The sequence below is a fragment of the Enhydra lutris genome, unplaced genomic scaffold (genome assembly GCF_002288905.1).
Source record: "Enhydra lutris kenyoni isolate GAN:26980312 unplaced genomic scaffold, ASM228890v2 scaffoldscaffold12, whole genome shotgun sequence".
NCBI classification, from domain to species: Eukaryota; Metazoa; Chordata; class Mammalia; order Carnivora; family Mustelidae; genus Enhydra; species Enhydra lutris.
In genome coordinates this window covers 6,559,062-6,572,757 of record NW_019154096.1, presented here as the reverse complement: position 1 = coordinate 6,572,757, position 13,696 = coordinate 6,559,062, and the positions used below count along the sequence as shown (strand labels likewise).

At 51.3% G+C, this 13,696-nt stretch overlaps 1 protein-coding gene across 1 annotated transcript in view; it reads right to left on the bottom strand.

The window, feature by feature from the left end:
• LOC111145303 (sphingomyelin synthase 1) overlaps positions 1-13,696 on the bottom strand; it is a 260,654-nt gene that overhangs the window by 24,964 nt on the left and 221,994 nt on the right. The window contains exon 8 of the mRNA XM_022500142.1: positions 12,874-13,662. Coding sequence (XP_022355850.1) covers positions 12,874-13,484 — 611 coding nt within the window. The 5' untranslated portion in view covers positions 13,485-13,662. The remainder of the gene's footprint in view (positions 1-12,873; positions 13,663-13,696) is intronic.

The window sequence follows — 13,696 nt, the reverse complement described above, 5'->3', positions numbered from 1 at the left end:
AAAAAAAAAAAAAAAAAAAAAAAAAAAAGAAGAAGAAGAAGAAGATGTTATGGCCAGAACGGATGACTTTATTAAACGTTTTAACATCTGTATTTAAAAAGGAGAATGTGCTCAAAACCTGATTAAATACTACCAAAACTAGCAGTAGGACATTGTTTTTGGCGTTTGGCACAATAGTCTAAAATTCTAAAGAAAAAGAATGGTGGAAGAAATAACCACAACCACACTACTGTGTAAAATTTAAGTACTAGAAAGTTCTTTCGTTTCCCACAAGTTGTCTCTTGCAACTAATCCACAGCCGGAAAACATAGAGTAATTCTGAGCTCAGACCTGGTCGGCAAGCTCTTTATGGAAGCTCCTGGCTTTGGGAAACACACAGGCCCTGACACACAGCAACGGAACGAAGCAGTAATCCTAAACCCAGAGGCAAGAAACAAGAGGGAGCGCACGTAACGGTGGGCACAGAGTCAGGGAGACCCCCGGCTCTGGCACAGTCATGGAAGCCAGGGCCCCATTCAGGTCCGGGGACCAGCTACAGCCTTGGACCAGGCACGGGAGCACATCGCCACACGGGCACTAGCTCCACCTCTAACAAAGGCTCACGTGGTGACCTGGGCAGTCCTGATTACTTTCCTTGGAACTCTGCTTCCTCGCCAGCAAAAGGCTGCCTCACCTCCTCCTTATGAATCAAAGAAATGCTAAGGAGGGGTTTTTCCAAGCTGTTATTAACAGCAGCTAGGGTTCTGCCAAATTTCTCCTCTATGCTGAGCACTGTGCCATTTAGTCCTTAAAGTCACCTGCAATGCAACGTGACCCTGTTTCACAGATGGGAAAACTGAGGTTCCGAGTGCAAGCTGCCTATAAATGTATCACACAACACAGAAAAGACTCAGGAAATGGTGTCGGACTGTGAGGAAATCCCAATTTTACCTGAGACGACACCGTGTGTACTTAGAGATGAGCTGACATCCTGACACATTTAAGTTATGTTTAAAAATTTATTTAAGGGCGCCTGGGTGGCTCAGTGGGTTAAAGCCTCTGCCTTCAGCTCGGGTCATGATCTCAGGGTCCTGGGATCGAGCCCCGCATCAGGCTCTGCTCGGCATGGAGCCTGCTTCCCCCTCTCTCTCTGCCTGTTTCTCTGCCTACTTGTGATCTCTGTCTGTCAAATAAATAAATAAAATCTTTAAAAAAAAATTTATTTAAACTCAGGGGTGCCCTGGGTGGCACAGTCTTGGCACAGTCGGTTAAGCGTCTGACTCTTGGTTTCAGCTCAGGTCGAGACCTCAGGGTCGTGAGACCAAGCCCGGCATCAGGCTCCAAGCTCTCCGGGGAGTCTGTTTGGGATTATCTCTCCCTCTGTATCCCCCTGCTCACAGGCATGTGCTCTCTTTCTCACATAAATAAAATCTTTAAAGGAAAATCTACGTAACTCAAGATTTTTCACTCTCAGTGTTGTAGGTCGTATTTCATAGGCACAACTCTCCAAAATAAGAATTTTGATACTACTTTAATAACTGTGTTAATTATGAGAGTACTGAAACAAACCCTTCTAGATCGCTATCATGAAATGTGCCCACTTCCCGTCACTGTTTGCAGACCGCGCTCAGCTGCGCTTACAGCCCGTGTCTACTTGGTCCATCTGAAATGGCAGCCACACCTCAGTTTCTATCTCACCTGGACTTCTCCTTCTCCCACCTGCTGTCCCTAATTCCACCCATGCCTCCCTAAAATCCATTCCACACAGACCAGACCAGCATCAGTTTTTGGAAACAGATAAACAGATTGTGTCCTTTGAAACCCTTTAATGGGGACACCTGGGCGGCTCAGTCAGCTAACCAACTGCTTTCAGCTCAGATCATGATCTCAGGGTCCTGAGATTGAGCCCCACGTTGGGCTCTCTGCTCAGCGGGGATTCTGCTTCTCCTTTTCCCTCCACCACTCCCCCTGCTTGTGGTATCAAATAAAATCTTAAAGAAAGAAAGAAACCCTTCAATGGTTGCCAAATGTACTTTATTTTTTCTTATTTTTTTAAAGATTTCATTTATTTATTTGACAGAGATCACAAGTAGACAGCGAGGCAGGCAAGGAGAGAGAGAGGAGGAAGTAGGCTCCCCACCAAGCAGAGAGCCCGATGCGGGGCTCAATCCCAGGACCCTGAGATTATGACCCGAGCCGAAGACAGAGGCTTAGCCCACTGAACCACCCAGGCGCCCACCAAATACACTTTAAATAGAATCCAAATCCTTTACCAAGCCCAGGAGGCCCCGGATGTGCGGGCCCACCTCTCTCCACCTCCTCTCCCACCGGTCTCTGTAATGTCCTCCAGACTGAAGTTCAGCCCAGTGTTGCTGGTGCTCTCGGAACCTACACTGCCAAGTCCCTCCTTCCCTCAGGTAGGACCTGGACTCCCAGGGCACTGCCCGTCACTCAGGGCTTGGAGACGAGCCCCTGGAGAAGCTCCCTGGTGCACTTCAACTCAGCCTCCTCATTCAAGCTCTTCCCCACCACCACCCCACGTATATGTCCCATATGCCGCTGAAGCTCCCTCCACAGAGTTTTCAAATGTGTTCCCCTCCCTGTATTTCCTTGCTACGAGCCCTTGGCTTCCCTGGATTATGATAACTGCTCAGTACTCCCACTGAGTTCAAACGCCCCTCAACCTGACCCCGTTACCTGTTGTATCTTGCAAACATAAAGCCCACCGCCCTGGGCAAAAGAGCCACTCATTATTCTCTCAGATCCTAGCTTCCTGCTTTTGCCCCAGATCTCTTTCCTTGGCTTCTCCCATGATCCTGGATGCTACCACCCTCCCCCCATCCACCCCAAATGCCACTTCTGCATGAAGCTTTCCAGATGTCCCCAAAGGGACAGTCCCACTCCATCCTCCAAATCACTTCGGAACTTTGGTTCTACCTTGTGGTATTTTCATTCGTGCCGCTGGCACCACCACTGGCAACAGAGTGTCTCACCCCTTCTACAGGAGGAAGCTCTTCAATACAGCCCTGCCGGCCTCATCTTGCCGTCCTGGCGAGACTCCCGACAGTACCTGTAGACACGCAGTCTGTCTCTCAGACCACTGCTTCTTTACTCCCTCTGACAGGCCCTTCCTGCTTCTCTCCATAAACGTTTCTCCTTTCAATTCTTTCCTAGATTGGCCAGAATTAATCTGCACTGATGCTTGCTCTGCAGCCTGCCGGCACGTATAGTGAAATGTACATTTGCTAAGATCACCGCTTTCATCCCAGCAGGACTGCAAACCCCTGGCGCCTGGGGACCAGGTCCTCCGTTCTCCTTGCCTGTCTCCTCGCCACCCCCACCGGGCTTTCAGCTGCTCCAGGTGGAGGGCCGTGAAAACCCAGGGCTTAATTCAGTACTTTAGGAAAGAGGATTACAAGGAAAGGTCTGTGAAATAAACAAAAGGGAAGGAATAAATGCTGCAAAACAAAGGGTAAACATACATCTCTCCTGGGAGACCTAGAACTCATGTAGTACTTCCTACATGCCCTACACAGGGTGGACGGCACCCTCTGTGAATCAGGAGAATGGGACATGCCCCTGGACCCATCCCAGACACATGTCTGCACGTGCAGAGTACCTTTCTGCCTTGTAAAATCTCTTTGAGTTGGCTTTTTAAATCTTTGGTACTAATTATTTTAACCATGTTCCTGCTTAGCGTCTATTACTGTCCCATTTTACAGATGGAAAAATGAGAGTGTGAAGAGTTTAAAGGCTAGCCTGGGGGCAGAGTTAGTCAATAAGAACCGCAACAGGCCCTTGTGTCCAGACTTTCAATTAGCTGCTCTTTTTACTAACAAAGTTGACAAGGCAAGGGGAAAAAAAGGTTACAGCTACGGTTTCTCAGCCCCAGGTAAAAGATGTGCAGTACAATACAGTCGTCAATTAAGTGCAGGAAATGGTCCACGCTGGTTTAGGGAATCTGCAAAGAACAGATCACATGACAAAACTGTCCCCACTCAACCCATTTTTTATAAAAATGTATCACTTCCTGGATTAAATGCAGATCATAACATCAAGAAAAAATTTTACTCTACAAGATGTGAATGATAACATCAACACGATCTACTTGAAAGAGCTACAAAGAATTAAAGTCAAGGGGGCTTTGCTGTTTTCAGGCTAGTAACAAAAATGAGTACATATCTGAGTACGTATATACGTGTGCCTATAAGTACAGCACATGCAAACACCTGTATGTGTATACGTAACACAAACACATACCTGGTACACCCGATTTTACATGAACAGCTGTATGTGTACATACGTGATGCAAAGACGTACACATACCGCCAGATCTCTCCTGCACCAGAACCTAACTCAGGGGCTGGTTCGCACTGCTGGCGGAACAGAACAATTCATGTTTGCCCTGGGGCTAACGGATTAACCTGAAAAGTAACACGCTCTCATTTTCACAGAGGGTTTCTAAAACCGTAATAAGCAAATCTACCAGCAGCAGTGACGAACACTTACTGAATTTTAGGCCCAGCAACTAGCACAGGGCAACACTCATGTGACACAAGCTGCTGCTATAACCTGTTTACTCATGTCGTAAGAACACGGGCGCTAGGCATCACTGTGGGCACCGGCAGTATACAGGGGAGCACAATGGAGACAGAACCGTGGTGCGAGTTTGCTCGTGGAGGAGGCAGACAATAACCAAGGTAAGTAAGTAATAAATGTAGATGTTATGATCTACATTTAATCCAGGTAAGTAAGTAAACACGGAGCGTGTTCGGTAAGAGTAAACGGTAAAACTGAGTGAGGCTGTCACGGGGCCAGGCGATGATGACAGGACGGGACGGGATGACATTCCAGACAGAGGCCAGCATGTGCACATCTGCTGAGCATGAGGAGGGGGAAGGGCAGAGGGCTTGACGACCCGGGATCTGGCAGGACCTCCCCGGTCACCACCAGCCTTCTGGCCTCCAAGCTGTTTGCGCTGGGAGAAGGGGGACATCCACCAACGTACTCAGAGAGTGACAGGGTGTTCTGCTGAGCCGACAAACGGCACAGTGACCGGCAGGAGGCTCCTGCCCGGCCTGGCTGAGAGGGGACAATGGAGACCGAGGGCAGCAACAGAGATGGCCAGGAGCCCCGGTGGGATTCACGGGCCCCTAATGTCAAGAATGGGGGGTCAGGCCTGAGATCGAGGAAGGGCAGGGGTGCCGCTTCTGAAAAGGGCGTGTGGTGGGACGCTGTCGGGCACGTCCTACATGTCACCTCCCTCCATGTGCGTGACAACGTTGAGACAGACGCTACTGCAGGACCCCCATTTCCCAGGGGAGGAAGCTGTGCCACCACAGTCATTCAGCAACTCGCTCAGGAAAGTGAGCAGCCCGAGGCCCAGGTGATCTGACACCAGCAGGGTTTACCGCGTAACCGAGCACGTGGCTGCCTCCATCGCAATGAGGACAGGCCGGTGGGGGACAGACATGACGACTTCTACAGCAGATCATCCCTAATGGATTTTTAAGAGAAGCAGGGAAAGAGGACATCCCTGGGTATGCTATAAAGTAGAAGGCAAATATAATACTATTTAAAAACACACTCGTATAGGGGCGTCTGGGTGGCTCACTCGGTTAAGAGTCCAACTCTTAGCTCAGCTCAGGTCATGATCTCAGGGTCGTGAGTTCGAGCCCCGCATCAGGCTCCGCATTTAAAAAAACCAAACCAAACAAAACCCACAGTCATATATATATTATACATATCTGAGCGTGCACAGGAAAGTATCAGAAAGGTTATAAACCCACTGTTTATGTCTGGCAACATGACAGGTACTTTTGTTTCCTTTTTGCTTCTCATCTAAACTGCCTGTGGGGAAGCTGCTGGGACTTCCTTTTCTCCGGTGTTATAAATAAAAATTAACAAATGAAAATGTGTATTGTCCCTATGTACCTGTTTGCTCTCTGCCCCCTTTCTCCTGAGTCTCTGTTGAAAGCCTCTTAGAACGTTTCCATTAACTTCAAACCTAAACTGCTGTGGTTCCTGAATTTAGGGAGCTCCTCAGGGTGAAACTAGTTTCCCTACAATTCCTGGGACCTAGACTAGCATGTAGGTCTTAAGATCCAACCTGGTAAAAATGAGGAAATAAGAGGAGCCCACCTGCCAGCTACTGTGGGAACGAGACAGGGGAGGAGCAGGGGAGTGAGTCCCCTCACCCAGCTCCTAGAGTGACGCTCTTTCCTTGGTGATGGATGACGACCCTGGAGAAGGAGGGGGAGCAGGGGCCTGCACAAGCCTGGGAGGTCAGGGTCACAGAGGAAGATAACAGGACAGGGAAAGGCCCCAGAGAAGGAAAGGAAACAGGATCTCAGCCCAGATGGCTTGTGGGGGTGGGGGGAGGGTGGGGGAGAGGCACGGGGGGAGGGTGGGGGAGAGGCACGGGGTCAGGGGTCAGAATCAAAGGAGGAGAGAACTTGCTGGAAACAGAAAGCAAGAAAATAAGGTTGGGCACTCCTGGTCAGCAGTCTTCAGCGGAAAAGTGTGACTGAGGAACACGACAGCTGACCTGTCAAATAAGGAGCCACGTGCCCCCAAAGGCGGAACAGAGACCTGCCAGAAGACGACCCCCGTGCTCTGCTGTGCTCAGTGCTGCTGGCTCGCCCTTGATCACTCTCCATCGACAACTGAACGTAAAGACGTCCTGACACCCCACGACAGACCAGCCTTGTGGTCCTCAGCACGAGGTCAATTTACAGTAAAGGCAACCCTCCCCTAGAGCGTGAGGAATGGCCCCCACTGCACGGGAGCAAGACGGCCAGCTTCTGGTCAGGTGCGCCACACCCTGAGCTGTGAAGAACTTGACCACAGCCATCAGAGACTTGAAAACAACAGGGATGAGGCGGACAGTAACCATGTCCTAAACTGCCTCGGGGATCAGAGGAGAAGAGACAGGAGTCCTCTGATCCAATCCGCTTACTGTGAACAGTCGTGGAGTTAAAACGGGGTAAAAGGAATGAGCCAGCATTCCCAGCCAGCCCAGCCCGCGGAGTGAACCAAAAGCCCACACGAGCCGAGTCCGCATCAGATGGCAGCAGCTGCCCGCGAGCACAGTGGCACTGTGGGAAACGAGACCCCTCTTGCAGGGGAGAGGTGATGCTGTCCCACATCCTTAGGTTTGCTGATACCCTACTGCTGAACAAGGGCCTCAAAGCCAGAGCGTTCATCAAGGATGAAAGACAAAACAAGTCCTTCCCAGAGTGGTCTCTGAGCGTGAAACACACACACTGCCACCAGCCACCCAGGGTGCCCGTCTGTGCTCTCGGCGCACGACCCTGGAAAAGCCACACAGGGAGCCTGCACGGGCTCCTTCCCGCAGAGGAGCATGGCCCCAGAAGCTCCTCTAGACAGAGAGGTCGTGGCAGCTCTTCAGCGGGTCTGCGAGCACCATTCCCCGCTTCTGCTCCTCCTTCCCTTTAGGACGCCATCGACTTCTAAATCCTACTCTGTGGCTGTGGTCTCTGGAATTCCTCGCACTGTTTATGCCGGAATGTTCTACGCCGGGCCCCAAGGGCCTCGACCACTCAGCTTTTTCGACTCGACTCCACTCTGCATCTCAGCTACCCAGCGGCTCCCTTTCTTCTCCGCCAAGGACACTTAACTCGTCCTTAAACTGTCCCCACCTGCAAACCCGACAGACTCACGCGACTCCCTTTAGGCAACCATCTCATCCAAAAGTAGCCACAGGAGAAAACAGCTGCTGGGATACATACGTGATTCAAGCAAGGTTATGGGAACTCCCATTAGTGAATTCGATCTCCTCATTCAATTCTGTAGAAAATTCAGGATTCACAGAGAGACCCCAAAATCTCCTATGAGAAATTCTGCAGTGGCAGCTAGCCCTGTGGCTGGAAAACAGAGGGAACCCCAAATGCACCCGAAGCCAGCCATCCCTCCCCACTGGCCCAGCATAAGACGCCCTCAGACGTCCCGTCAAGTCTTAGCCATCGTCCCTCCTGGTGGCTGCAGTGGCATCCCGCCGGCTGCCCCGGCCACTCTGGCTTGTCCGTGTCTACACTGTAGCCAGAGCGGTTCCTAAACAATACTGACCCGATCATATCACTCTCCTCTGACAACCCACCACCACGCTTGGGACAGTATCCCAGCGCTTCACCCGCGGCCCTCGCTGCCCTCTCGCGGGTCCACCGCCCACACCCTGCTGACCTCCCGCGTCACCACTTCCTCTCCGCTCAGTGGACCACACGCACCCTCGGCTGTGCCTCAGGGGAGCCGCGGGGCCTCTGTGCTCACCTCTCCCATCTGGACGGCTCCTGCCCCACACACCTGCACGGCGCCCCCTCACCTGGACTCAGGGGTCTGCTCAACGGTCACCTCTCAGAGGCCTTTCTGAGTGACCGTATCAAACAGCACCCCTTCCCCGCGATCCCCAGCATGGAGGCCGGCACACTGCTTCAATTCTCTCCATTTCCCTGAACACCGCCGGGGCCTCATTCATTCGTTCTGAGTGTCTGCTTTACCCTCGCCAGAGCGTGAGCTCCAGGAGGACTCAGGGCAGCACCCCGGGGGCGGGAGCAGCGCCCAGCACCGGTAGTTTGCTCAGTAAAGACAAAGTGAAGGAACACACAAATGTAAATAAGCACTTTCTGTCTGGCAGCCTCGGTACCCCACAGTGGGGCATAAAGATGAATGACAGGCGGGATGGACTCTTTTCCCTGGAGGAACTTTAACCCTCGCACTGAGGGGCAGAAAGCACAGTGACATGAGCTCTGGGGAAACGAGCCGAGGGGTCAGAGAGGAGGCAGGGACAGACCAGGGCCAGATTACGAAGGAGTCTGAATCCACGCTAAGGAACAGGACAGGGACTCCCCCAGAGCACCCAGCACCCAGCACTACACGGGAACGCAAGAAGTGAAGAACCTGAAGTCAGAGGGTCAGAACGCAGGGGCTCTCGGCGTGGAAGGAAAGGAGACATTGTAGGTTTCTAGGAAAAGCCACTGCCCGCCTGGAAGGGGGAGGAAGCTGGAAGAGAAGCATGGTGACTGGGTGGGGGACAAGTGGAGTCTCTGGCACCTGCGACCGTGGGTCTAGGTCACAGTGCTTTCTCTAGTGGCCGGAGAACCCTGGACAGACTCAGAAATTCCACAACCCTGCTCCCTGATCTTCTTCTCTGTCGGGGACTCACGCCGTCCTGACAGAGCTCAGCCACATGGGTCCCACGCCGTGGGAGCGACCTCTCAGCCGTGCATGAGGAGCCCTTACCAGATGAGTAAGGTTAACATACGCTTTGTCATGCTTTCCAAAAACAAGGGATACCTGTTTTGCAGTGAAGTCTGACACAAATGCAGAGACTCCCCAGGGCTTTTTCCTAGTCGGTAGCTTGGAAGTCCAATTCTAAATGGGGAGACAACATTATTTACAATTTTAAAAATCGAAAAGTTCCCAAAGATGGGCATTATTGTTGTTTTCCACTTCGTAATGCCGTGGAAGTCCCACATGAATGTATGTGTATGTACAGATACATATATACACATATAAACATGAGGGGAACATGTTAAGGAGGAAAAAAATGTGAATACAAAGCAAAACTCGTGTTTTAATAGTAAAGGACACCCGTATACAGCGAAGGGCAGAACATGTCTCAAGGTCAAATTCGGCATCAAGGTTTTCCAGAGCCTCACACATCTGGCTGAAGGGCTTGTTACTGGCCCAAATTTTAGTGATCTCATTGCTCAATAAATTATCCTCTCCAGCTTCAGCCTCCAATTCTCTAAGAAGCGTACGATGCAGAAGCAGGAAGAACTAGACTGAGTCCTTTGAGGGCTCGGAGACTCTTAGAGTCAAAGTCAAATGCCCTTGGGGAATTACTGGCCAAACAAGCTTAACTCCTGGGAGCAAGCGAGCTGTGCTCCTGAGGGGCAAACCTCTGGGGGAGGCGGGGGAGAGAGGGCAAGACACAGCAGACAAGCACAGAGTGAGACGTCAGCTCTGTTCGAGAGAATATCCCACAACCAGAAGTGCGGAGAGCCAAATGACTGGAAACGAGCCGTCTGACCCTACCAAGCATTCTAATCCTCTTGATGAGAGCCAAGGAAAGGAGTTTATTTACAGGAGCTGCTTAGCTGTCAATCTCAATCTCTCCTCCTCCACCTTACATCTCTGCTGTGTCGCATTCTCTGAAGAGGGGCCTCCCCAGGAAGGAGCCGGGGAGCCAGGGATGTACCCCAGGAGGCAGACAGGGCTGGATGATCATGACCGCTGGCTTCCCCTTCCTGCGTCCGTCTCCTGCCAACAGGGAAACTCGAGAGAAGACTTCAAAGAATCTTGAGCTGGATGTCTTCTGGACAAAAACCGCTCCTCGGCTAGTACTTTTTAAACGTAACTGGTCCATTTGATCATGTTTGAAACAAAACATAGTTGTACAGAATAACAGATATCATCTAGACTAGGAGGCCCTTATTTTATCTGTGAGAAAAAACAAGCTCTGGGAACTTAGAGACTGGCCCATATCACTGGCATGCTGGGGCTTGACGGGGGCTAGACCCAGGCGGCCCTGCAGCCGCGCACTGGCCTGATTCTGCCCAAGGTGTGAACCAACGGATTCACAGCTTAACGCGCTGCGTCATTTCAATGCCCAAATGACTATGGCACTGGCCGTTAATACCAGTAAAACATGAAATCGCTACTGATCTGAGGAGAAGTCCCAGCTGAGAGAAACAAGGAGTAATCTGCTTAAAAGAAGCAAGCCGGGGCGCCTGGATGGCTCAGTGGGTTAAGCCTCCGCCTTCAGCTCAGGTCATGATCTCAGGGTGCTGGGATCGAGCCCCGCATCAACTCTCTGCTCTCTCTGCCTGCTGCTCTGTCTACTTGTGATCTCTCTCTCTCTCTCTCTCTCTGTCAAATAAATAAATAAATCTTAAAAAAAAAAACAAAGACAAAAAAGGCAAGCCCTATTGTGAGGACACTTCCTAGAACAAGATGTTATTTAAAAGTCACAGTTCTGTGACACATCTGAATTTGTACACAGTATGACTGACAGATAATGTTTTATTCTAGAGCAGTAAATTATTCTCTTGCATGTGCAAATTTTTATGAAAAAAAAAAGAGAAAACAAACTCGTAATACACAAAACAATAAAAATCAGGGAAAAACCCAGGAAACATAATTTGAATTGACCCTGCCTTTGTAAAGCAAAACATACTGGCATTTTTTTCTAAAGGGCTTTCAGGGGGAGAAAAAAAAGTTTGAAATCAAAAGCAGATCTGAAGTTTGGTGGCTGAAAGAATGTAACTTAGTAAATTCTGAGCACCTCACATTTCAACACTATCCTACCTAGTTAGCCTGTTAAAACTAAGTGAACAAACCACCAAAAAGTCTTCTAACCAATCAACACAGCCCAGACCATGGTTTCTATTTTAAACTTAGCTTTACCGTGGCACTACCAAGACAAGACAACCCCAAAATAAATACCATTCACTTAAACAACTTCCTTTACAAAGGCTGACCGTCCCCTCTCAGTGCCCAGTCAGGCGCTGTGCTCATTTCCACTTGTGGATATCGAATTTTCAAGGTGCAAACACATTCCAGGAAAAAACTCATCATTTCTTGGATAAAGTTCGGTGCAGACTCTTGGTCTGCAGTTTGTTTTCTTGATTTAAGAGGATTTCCTTAACATTCAACTGTACTGTGGGTCGTGAAACACAGTCCACTGGACACAAGTGCAGCTTCTCAACACACCAGCTCCCATGCACGGAAGCCACAGCGACAGTCCACTAACAGGGAAAAGCAGACACCGAGGAGGAGAACAATGTTGGCGCTTAGTCGACCCCAAGCAACCCAACACAGAGCTTGCCGGAGGGGGTCTGCGCGGAGTTCAGAGCTTGGGACATAGCTTCGGCCTGGTAGGGTCCTACCAGAGAGACTCGTTCAAGGCTGGAGGCTTAGCAAATGCCGGGCAACAGCCCCTGCTTGACAACCAGGTTGGTTTTAAGAGCAAGCAGAACGTGGGGCATGTCCCACCGTCCTTGGACAGAGCCACGCGGCTTGTGGAAGAGGCGTCAGGGAGGGGACCCTTCCCCCGAGGAAGGACTGATCTGTGTACTGCTATCATTAACCACTTCAGAACTGGTTAATTTTGTATCCTGGAACTACCGGACTAATGTGTTTAATTAAGAAATAAAGGTTAAAGTAATCAGTTATAATAAAAAAAAAGTGGATCTACCTGAAACTAAAATGTGCCCGTTTAAAAGCCTAAGAAACCGCAATGCAATAGCCACATGTTCTTTTAAGTGGCGCACATTCTAGAAGGCAGAAAGCCATGCAGGTTTGTCTGCACTCCACGGGCCTAAACAAAGTCATTTCTTGAGGATGTCTTCTCCCCACGGCCCCCGGCACTCTGGAACCGCTGTTCCGTGTTCTGTGTGTGAGACAGCTTTAAATACGCCCTGCCGAGGGGCCCACTGTCTGAGCCTGCGTGGGGACAGCCACACGGCCACCAGGCCGACTGTTCACAATTTATTTGGTGGGTTAATGACCCCGAGTTTGGGTACTTTATCTGTGATTCGATAGCCTGTGCTCCATGAGGGTTTTCCTCCCTGTGAAAACGGAAGAACATCATCTCCAGAGCCCCAGTCACCGCTCTGTAGGAATCCTGTACCAAACAGGCAGTAAACACAGCATTTTCTTACTTACGACTGCCAGAGCTCTCGCTGGCTCAACAGGGCACGCAGTTTAAAATAATAAAATCAGAATTAAAAAAGGAGCTAGTATGTTTTGATTCCTACTGCTTGAAAACGTTCACTTCCCAACAATGACTACCAGACGTCTGCAAGGCAGACCTCCCCCCCGCCCGCCCCCCACCCCGCAGCCCCGGTGTCCCACAGCTGTCGCTTTACTTACTTGTATTTTAAGAGCAGCCACTGAATTAGCCAGAGTCCTACGAGGATCATGCCGTTAATTTCACAGATAGAAAAGGCCCACTGCACCCGGTTAAAATGGTCGAAGAACGTGTCCGGCAGCGGGGGCTGCACCTCCTTGGGAGGCACTCGCTCGTGGACGACCGAGATCATCACCGTGGTGAGGACGAAGCAGGCCAGTGCATACAGGAAGGCCAGGCACGTCTTGCCCCACTCCATGGGGTACTGGGAGCGCTCCGGCTCCGGCATGGGGATCTTGATCATCTCCTTCCTATAGCCGTTGGGCACCCCGTTGGGCTTGGCCTGGAGGCCGGGGCTGGGGCCGGCTGCACCTGCGCCCAGGTGCCCGTTGGCGTGGCCGTTCTTGTGCGCCTCCATGTGCTGCTCCACCTTCAGGGTCTCGATCATGTCCAGGAGCCGCTGCCCGCTGTCGGCTGACACGCGGCACAGGGGTGGCCGCGTGAAGTCCTCCCGGGTCAGGCCAATCAGGTCCCGGCCCGTGAAGTGCTCCAGGGGCTCACAGTACTCGGGCATGGCGTGCTCCAGCAGCCAGTCTGCCACTTTCTTGGGGGACCAGTACGCCACCTCCTTCATGGTCCCGGCGGGCGGGGGTCAGCGGTCCCGCGGGGGCGCGCCCATGCTGCCCGGCCTCATGCCGGGGACGTGCGTGGCCAGACGTGCGGGGCCGCTCTCGCTCCCGCAGCCCGCACACCGCTCTCGGGGGCTCTCGGTGCCGGCGCGCTCACCTCATGGCGCCCCGGCCATCTTCCTTCTGCGGAGGCAAGAGACACAGTTAGGAGGGGGCT